This window comes from Alosa sapidissima, chromosome 9, assembly GCF_018492685.1.
Source record: "Alosa sapidissima isolate fAloSap1 chromosome 9, fAloSap1.pri, whole genome shotgun sequence".
Lineage (NCBI taxonomy): Eukaryota > Metazoa > Chordata > Actinopteri > Clupeiformes > Clupeidae > Alosa > Alosa sapidissima.
In genome coordinates, this window is record NC_055965.1 from 19,495,481 (window position 1) to 19,505,188 (window position 9,708).

Consider the following 9,708-nt stretch of genomic DNA (forward strand, 5'->3'; position numbering starts at 1 on the left):
GTTTTTATTGTTAGCATTTACACTTTCTGGTTCCCAAGGGAAAAATCCCTATAGCTAAATTATTATATAATTTATTTTTATAATTGTTGAGGCGAACGGCAACTGAAACCTTGGCTTTCCATTTGGTATAGAAAACGTTAAAATTAGTTATTAACAAATCCATATACTTTTATTTTGTCACTGTTTTTCTTTCTTTGGCAGAAAAAAAACATTGGGCTCAAATTATTTGGCAGACTCCCTGAAGCAAACTCTGTTCTAGATGTTTACCTGTAACAGGAGTTGCCGTAGAGACAGGGTTGAGGGGTTCTAGATGTTTACCTATAACAGGAGTTGCCGTAGGGACAGGGTGGAAGAGTTCTAAATGTTTACCTGTAACAGGAGTTGCCGTAGGGACAGGGTTGAAGACTTCTAGATGTTTACCTGTAGCAGGAGCTGCCACAGTGACAGGGTTGAAGAGTTCTAGATGTTTACCTGTAGCAGGAGCTGCCATAGGGACAAGGTGTCCTTCTCGGTGTCTTCTTCACTGAGCCCCGTCCAGCTGTGGTTTCCTTGCTTTTAGCTTCGCTTGCAACCTGCGACGCTCCATGTCCGTTCTGAGACGAGGGCTTGTTGTTGTTGTTGCGTTTGTGACTGTCTGACCCCTCTGTGCTGCCTGTGGACGTAACGCTGGCCGTGGTAGCTTCTGGCGCTCTTCCTCTTGACTTCTCCTCGACCTGTTGCTCTTCATCCTCCATCGCGAGTCCAACCTCCATGCTATCGGACTCGTCACTCATCTCGCCCCGAGCAGGTGCCGCCTGTCTGGTGGGTCTCACCACTGGCCGAGGAGGAACAGCAGCAGCCTAACGTTTGAAATGCATATAGATTTAGAACATGCACATTAGAGCAGAGAAGATTTGGCAAATTTTTTATGGGCGCAACCCACATACTCAGCGCTGCTGCTCATCCCACAAATATGTTCCTTACAAGTGGGTCACCAATTGAAAGGGAACTTAACAGGCTTTCCAACGGCATAAGATTTATTGCCAAAAAACATTGTTGCCACAGAGAAATAATCTACCAAACAAAAATGTCCTTACTTTTTTTCCCTTACTTTTTTGTGCTAAGTTTATATGCCTGAGGCTAATAAAGATATGTTTAAAGATGTTTAAACTGATTTCTTTTAAATGGTTCCGATATATTTGCAGCCCCAGACAGATTTATTTTTATTTCTGGTAAAAAAAACAACAACAAACAAAATAAGTTGTTTGTTGCTGTTTACCCAAAGTGCTTCACAAGTAATGCAGGGAGGTAAGTAATTGTAGTAATAATGCTGTTTAAATTCAACACAGTTGAAGAAGAGGTACAACAAGACCCAAGACAAATACTTAATGAGAAATAGATAACTAGATAACTAAATAACTAGATAACTAATAGACAGATAACTATATTACTAGATAACAATAACTAGATAACTAATATATAGATAACTAAATAACTAGATAACTAAAGGTTTTACCAGAGAGGGTTAAAGCGGAGCGAGAGGCGCAAACGTTCGACAATTTCCGCGTTCGATTATTGCAAGGGGGAGGGGGGAAATCCCCCTTTATGCAGACCAGAGTAAACCCTCGCTGCACTAATGTGAATGGAGACTTGTGGAATTTTACCAATAAATTGGTCATTATGTCTTTCTGGATTTGTTGAGGGTTTTTTGGAAAATTTTGTCATAATCTGTAAGTGTTTGGGATCATTTCAAGCCTAAAAGTGTAATCTTTTAGCGTTCGGATTTGTAATAAAATAACATATATCAGACCATGCTGCTGCCAGTTACTGTCCGGTTGTTATCATGCTAGCTAGCCTCTTAGCTAAGGTAACATTTTAAACGGAGAAGTGTAATTTCTTTGAAATGACAACTACTGTAGCTGAATAACATTACTGACATTAGTTAAAGTGGATAGTTTATACTCAAGTGAATTTGCAACAGTTTTCCCTTTCCCTTTCAAATCAGTATATTAAGTTTAAAGGTGCGATTTGTAGGATTGTTACCGAACTTCTCTAGGCCAAAATCAAAACACTGGTGAACGTTCTCGAGACTACCAGACGCGAGCCTCTTCTGGGTTGCCAGATGTAATGAAGACTTAGCTAACTTTGACCAGTTGACCTGCAGCTGCTTTAACGTTTCTCCAACCATGACCCAGCTACACATTACGGAAACAGTGAAAACAAAAAATACCTCTCTAACCGACGCAACATATTTAGCTGAAGTTAGCGATGCAGATGAAGTTTAGCCTAGGCTACCTGTTTTGGAGAAATATGGCCAGCTCTGCGTCAGACTTAATATTCTCCGTTTGACGAAGACGTCAACATCTCAGGAAGCTCCTCCGATGTCCATTTAATTTGTTTCTTGTTTTAATTTTGGAGATTTACCTGCCTCTCGTAGGCGTTCATGACTACAATTGACAGCAAGTTGACAGTTGGCCTTTGCTAATTTGGCAACACAAATAGGAGGACACGCCAGCCCATTATTAATACGTTATTCTAGAATTAATCATTTAAAACATAAACTAAAAATTCCAAGAGATTCCGCCCCGTAACTCATTTTTTTTCATGGGTTTTACGGGGTTTTACGGGTTACAGTAATGTTATCAAATAAGCCATTACTTCAATTCATCGTGTTTCCTTACTCTCTGACAACATATGGTGATCATTTTTGGAATGGTTACAGTTTATTTTCCATTATTTCCTACATACTGGTCCTTTAAGCGAAGTCCTTCAACTACTAGTCACTTGTTTTAAGCTAGCGTTAGCTAGGTAGCTAGCTCGGTTCACATAACTAATTAAATTATTCATATCAGGTCCTGAAGAATGATTCATTGGTATCATACATGATTATAGACAATAATACTGTGAACACAATTATGTTTATCTGTTCTTATTGCTTATTAAGAGAGAAAGTTTATTTAGTGACGTAAGGTAACACTCCCACTTATGCAGACCGGAACTGTCCCGTTTTGCTCCCATAGTAACGAATTATGTTGCTCTATCTTGCTAGTAATCAAGGATCTTTGGTTTTACTCTCACTCTCCAGTAGGGGAGAAGAGGGTAGTATAACTGGGTCCATCCAGCCGTGTGTATATGTACTTAACTTAAAAAGTATTGGTCAGATGTACCTAAATTATTTTTACAAGTTAGACACCACCATAGTCACCACCATATCTCAATCATCTAATATAATAATTTGGATCAGGCGGGGAACGCAGGTAAAAGGTCAGTCACCTGACTGTACGAGATCATATTTATTTTCGAAAAATTCATATCGTCAGAAGAATCGACACTCTTAGACAAAATTTATGAAAAATGTATGTATGGAGCTTTGATCTAATGTAGGCAATGGGATAAGAAGGCTCTCACAATCAACACTGACGCATAACTGGGAACAGGTGCATACTGCAAGGCAAGCGCTGAATACGATAATGTCACATGCCCTAACACTTCTTGAGACTATAATGTCACATGCCCTAACACTTCTTGAGACGATAATGTCACATGTCCTAACACTTCTTGAGACGATAATGTCACATCCCTTAACACTTCTTTAGACGATAATGTCACATGCCCTAATACCTCATGTGTGATCCAATATTTGTTTCACTAAATTGATGATCAGAGGAATCTACACTATGCACTCTGAAATGCACTTTGGTTTTTGAATCTAATTTGGCTTTTGTGCCTAGAAGAGACCTTAGGGGTTCATCATAAGACACTGCGATGAGAGGAATATGCACTATGCAAACGTTAAAGGGATATTCCACCATTTGGGGAAATAGACTCATTTTCCACCTCCCCTTGAGATAAACTTTTAGCTCCAGCTCATTGAATCAGATTAGACCGTTAGCTTATAGGAGAGATGCTAACGGTCTAATCTGATTCAATTAGATGGAGCTAAAAGTGCTACTGTCAGACTCAGTAAACGGCTGGATGAACTGGGGAAAGGTAAAACTCAACAGTTTAACTCAAGTGGAGGTGGAAAACGAGTGTATTTCCCTGAAAAGGAGGAAATCCCCTTTAATGCCTTGCTGAAATCCCAGAGAAGAGACCTCAGCAGTTCAACATGGATGTGGGGATCATAATGAAGCTGCACAACTAGAAGTTTCTAGAAGTTTCTTTCTCCTTTTTCATGTCCGTAGAGAACAGCGCTCAGCCCCAAATAACACGTTCCTCCAACAAAAGGCCTTTTCATGTGTGAGAAGAGTTCTGTGTGTGTGTGTGTGTGTGTGTGTGTGTGTGTGTGTGTGTGTGTGTGTGTGTGTGTGTGTGTACATGCTCACCCTCTCTAAACTCACCCACAGCCAGGAGCCACTTAGACAAGGCCATTTTACATATCAAACAGCAGCTCCCTCTATTTCCTTTCCCCCACCAGCTCTCTTGCTCTCTCCCAAAATATACACACACACTACTCCACTCTGCCTCCATGCACTTCAACAGTGTGTGTGATGCATAATGCATAAAGATCATACGTAGCGCGCAAAGAATTTATCCTCCTGTTGCACGGCTCTGTTTACCTTGATCTCTTCCTCCTCCTCCTCTTCCTCGCTGCTCTTTACCCTCTTCCTCCTCCTCTTGGGCAACTGGACCACTTCCTCCTCCTCCTCCTCTTCCTCTCTCTCTTCGTCATCGTCCACTGCCGCCGCCTCTTCCTCTGAGGACACGACCCGGGTTCTGACCCGCTTCTGTGTGGCCCGGCTCGGTGTGGACACGGCGGCTGCTTTGGAGTTGGGTTTGGGTTTGGGTGTTGTAGCTGCGGCTTTCGCTGGGCCCTTCTTCCCAGTCGCTAAACAAACAAAAACATTGGATGAACACCAAACATGCATCATTTAGAATTTAGACTCAACTGTGATCTGACTTTGGACTCTTCTTCCAAGCCCTATCCAACAAAAAACAAACAACAACAACAAAAATGAATAAAAGAAAAACAAACAAACAAACAAACAAACAAACAAAAACCCTGGCTCAGTTAGATTTAGACTGAGATTATGAGAAGTGGACGCGGTGGGGTTAGAGCCATGGCTGAACCATTCGTCTCAGGTTAGGAGCAGCAGGGGAACGCGGCAGCCGGCATAAACGCTGGCAGTGACGGACAGTACTCAGCGAAGCAGCGCGGATGGAAAACTCTTTACAGTGCCATCGGAGAGCACTCGATGAGAGCACTCGGCCGCTCGCAATTTACACTGCCATAAAACACAGCGTCTGCTAAATGACGCCTTGGGGGACACCCACCACCCCCACCCCCATCTGCTGCTGTGTGTGGGGTTATCACCGAAATCTCTTTTGAGCCAGGTGAAACAGGCCTCGCGGAGATCTCTTGGAAAAGCTGTGTGCCACCTTTTCGGATAAAACCTCATCTTATGTCTCAAAAGAGAGAGGGGGGGGGTTGTTTTTCAGCTTTCCGTGTGGGGTTGTGCTTTTCTAAGAAGAGAGAGCATCTGGACTGTCAAACAGGGTGCCACAACATCCATACACGAATATAAGGTCCCATTATGTGATACATAACATAAGCACAATGGAATTATTATTCTTACTATTATAATTACAATGATTATCTTTGCTATTGCTATAATTTTCATTTATCTGCCAATCAATATGTTGTGTAGATGCTTGTCCATTTGCAAAATAGGACTGACTGAGGGACTGTAACTGGAGGGTTGCCGGTTCGAACCCCGACCAGTAGGCACGGCTGAAGTGCCCTTGAGCAAGGCACTAATTCACGGATTAGTAGGAAACTAGGAACAAAACGCAAAGAACGCAAAAAAGGAATAAGTAAATTCACAAAGCTACCCCCCCCCACAGACAGAGGTCCAATCACATTTGTTTGTAATGAAAGCAGACTCTCAGATGAGCAGCCTGTTTGAGGAAGCATCGATCTTGGCAGCTGAATCTTTTATCAATATTAGAGAGAGAGGACAATAGGTGGTGAAGCCCAACTGTCATCCAAAGATAATAACGTCTTCACTTCAATCCTTTATGTTACAATGACTTGCCCGTCCCTCGGCTGTGTCAAAGGTCTGTGTGTTTAATCATTCACCAGTGTGAGGGGTATGTGCTCTGCATATCATAATACCAATGTACAGCTAGGCCTAATGTGACCAAGTAGAGAAAACCACGTACACACACACGTGCACACACGTACACACACACACACACACACACACACATCTTAAACATACAAGGTGGGTGTGTTTGACACATTGTTTTTGCATGCTCAGGCTCACGGTCAACACTCCACTGGGTTACAAAAGACCCACTGGCCATTCACAGCATGAGTGTGTGTGTGTGTGTGTGTGTGTGTATACGTGTGTATGTGTGCGTGTGTGTGTGCACGTACGTGTGTACGCGTGTGCTTGTGTGTGTGTACGGTCATCTTGTCTAATTTTCCAAGGCCCATCACAGACAGCCTTCGGCCCAAACCAACAAAAGCTGTCCCGTGGAGAGATGCCTATCTGTCCAGCACACCTGCATAAACACAGCGGACACACAGACCCTTTTTGGGTCACGGGCTGAATGTAAACACAGAGGACTGAAAGGAAGAAACACAGAACAAAGGGCAAATAGACTGAAAGAAAAAAGAAATAAATAATGAATTGCAGATAGATAGACAGATAGATAGAGGGAGAGAGGGAGAGAGAGAGAGAGAGAGAGATAGGAGAACATATGGATGGAGAGAGAGAAACAAAGGATAACAGAACAAAAAAGGAGAAAGAGACACTGACAGAGAAAGAGAGTGAGAGAGAGAGAGAGAAAGAGAGAGCAAAGACAGAGAAAGAGAGAAGATAGAGAGAAAGATAGAGAAGACAAAAAGAGAGAGAAGATAAAGAGAGAAAGAAGACAGAGAAAGAGAGAGTAGAGAGACAGACCTTGTGGCACCGTGCCCGTGCAGTGATCTCTGAGGACAACTGGATGATTAAAAAAGGGAATAATTAAGCTCTCTCGCAGGCCTATTAGCTAAACTGAACAAATCACTGATGTATCCCATTCATGCAACACAAAAACAAACCCACTAATGATCCCCACTAAAGACCTGAGTCATTACCTTGATGTATATGAAACACACACACAAATTCATATCTGCAGGACGTCTACATAAAGAACTATATGTAAATGTAAAAGATACAAAAATGTCCAAGACAACATCAAGGACTAACAAAAACAAAACAACAGCATCACAACTGAGCTATTAAAGTCTCTTTGGTAATAAGCTGTTGGCTGAGGTGCTTTCTATTGTTGTCTAAGGTTATCTCACAGAGCCAATAAGATTTCTCTGGGCGATTATGCTTCTAGCTTTGCTTAGAGCCTTGCTAATGAAGCCTTATTTGTTGCACACAGAGGCAGCTTTGTTGGTGATTTTGTGCTGTCTGGTTTGGTCCATTGTTGGTCCATTGTTGGTAGAGGACCCATCATGAGTGTGGAGAGGGAGAGCCTTCTGGAGGTGTCGATGAAACATCTATGAAGGAAGGTGCCTGCTTGATAACCCCAGTGAAATGCTCTTGAAGGCTGCTCAGTTGGTGATGTTTTTGTTAGGAATTTAACATCTCTGTATATTTGAAATTAGGAGAGACAAACATCCACCCGACCACCCCACATTCTCCCCTCCACAAAAATGAAATAAGTAAAACAACAATATGAATATGCAAACATGTTTTTGCCATTTCTCTTTCAATATACCGTCCTGTGCAAAAGTCCTAGGCACCTTATCTGTTTTGCTTTGGTAATGCTGCAAAGGATGATAGATATTCATTGACCTTTATTAGAGAGTGTAACCAGAAAAAACAGACACTATGTACACTGTAATTTAAAACATAAAATACCGTTTTTGCTCTGGTTCCAGCCCGATTTCAGTCTCAAGTCCCCGCTGGACTTGCTTTGCTTTAGCAGGGTTATAATGACCCATCTTGTTCCTTTATCAGGGTTATAATTACCCATATCGGGACGGAGAGGGGAACCTGTTGACGGAGCTGCCATTCCCCACTAATAGGCGCGTCCAGGCCGCCGGAAGCTGCTGCTGGCCGATCCAGCTGTGATAAGAACCTCATGATCAGCTTCTGATTTCATCATAGCTCACCCACAAGCTGATGGTAACATTTTATAATGCCTGATGAAGATCTGTGAGATCGAAACGTTGCGATGAATGAAAGTTTCTGGGAGCTTCTAATACAGTGTGCGGATTCCTTCTTTTTATTTTTTACCTTCGGTCTGATATTTAATCTAGCACCTGTATGAGTTTTTGAATGTGCAGACCCTGCACTCTGCTTCAGCCACAAGCTGACCTTGAGGTGTCCAGAGCATCGCGGCACGGCAGGCGCATTGAGCAGGGGGCACTCAAAATGTACTGTACGTTTCCAGTGATCTTCGTCATTGGACGCACGGGTGGGAGTTCACACAGTCTCACTTTCACTCATTGAGGCTCTCTGAATATAGCCTGGGTGTTCCCATGCTGCCTTGCGCGCTATTTGATTCACGCTGCTAAGGCAGCCTGGAGACCATGGAGCAAATTTTCGCCTGAGATAGGGAACCAATCACAGAACAGGTGGGAAAGCAAGACGATGATGAGCTATGCACAGACGCATTTGATAGACATCTGTGGCACCCAATAAACGGATCTGGGCATTTTTTTCAAATACGAGAAAATGAACGTTTGGTTCCCAGACCACGTCTCATTGAGAAGTGGTGGCGCTAGCCAGGCTACTCTGAATATGAAACCTTTGACCAGGCCTTTCCCTCTTCAGCTGAGCAATGAGCTCTTCCAGCTGTAGCTCACTGATAAGAGTCTTTTGATCTGTGGAAATGTCGTCGTCATCTCTGTTCCTGCTTATGACAAATGTGTCATGGCGAGAACCAGACGGCTCCATCAACAGCACCCCCCCACCTCCCCCTTTTGCAATACTGGTCATTAAAACACTGCAAAACCCCACAAATCTAAATGTACCCGAAGACTGGAACCACAAAGAGAACAACTCATTTTATAAAGAGTGGAAGGGACTGAAGCAGTCCATTCAGCATGACAGGGAAGCTACGCTCGGCGCACAACTGAAGCGCTCCGTTCGCATTGTGTCTGCCACAACAATTAGCTTCCACTATAATCAACAGAACTGGCTACATAAAACGTGATCGCAGTAGCAGCACGTACGTGCCCAAAAAATTAGACCAGTCTTCTAAAACTATTTTTACACTACACAAACAAAGCGTTTCAGTTGTGCACCCAGCATAGCCTCCCTGTAAGTCCAGGGGCTGGCTTTTCTGTAGCTCTAGCCCCGGCCACTGGTAATTAACATACAGGCTATTTGCATGTTGGTGGACTTGAAAATGAAACATGAAAAAGTTGAAAATGAAAGAGTACATCGGCAGATGTTTGTTTCCGTTTGCCTTTTTTTTTATGTTGACACATTGTGTATTCACCTTATTCAGCGCGCAAACATGGGGGCGCTAGCTCTGCCCACATTGTCTCCGAACTTCCGATTGAGCAGTACATCCATTGCGATACATTGAGATAGCAGAGCTCTATCGAGATGACTGGCATCATATATTATGGGTCATCCTAAAGTTAGGAACGTTTATTTAGGATTTTGGTGACTTTTCTGTTATACAGCTTTCCTATCTGAAGTTAGGAAAAAACTGACTTTGGAGCGGCTGTTCTGTAAGTTAGCCTCTCTATCCTCTTCTGCCGTGTTATCCCAATGA

General features: G+C 42.8%; 1 protein-coding gene across 4 annotated transcripts in view; it reads right to left on the reverse strand.

Moving 5' to 3' along the window:
* The window catches only part of aplf (aprataxin and PNKP like factor), a 39,425-nt gene that overhangs the window by 8,291 nt on the left and 21,426 nt on the right, over positions 1–9,708 (reverse strand). For 2 of the 4 annotated variants that reach the window (XM_042102601.1, XM_042102600.1), the window contains exons 7-8: positions 4,539–4,807; positions 472–839 (exon numbers count right to left, since the gene is read on the reverse strand). In XM_042102601.1, coding sequence (XP_041958535.1) covers positions 472–839; positions 4,539–4,807 — 637 coding nt within the window. The remainder of the gene's footprint in view (positions 1–471; positions 840–4,538; positions 4,808–9,708) is intronic. The other 2 variants (XM_042102603.1, XM_042102602.1) reach the window with 2 other exon arrangements.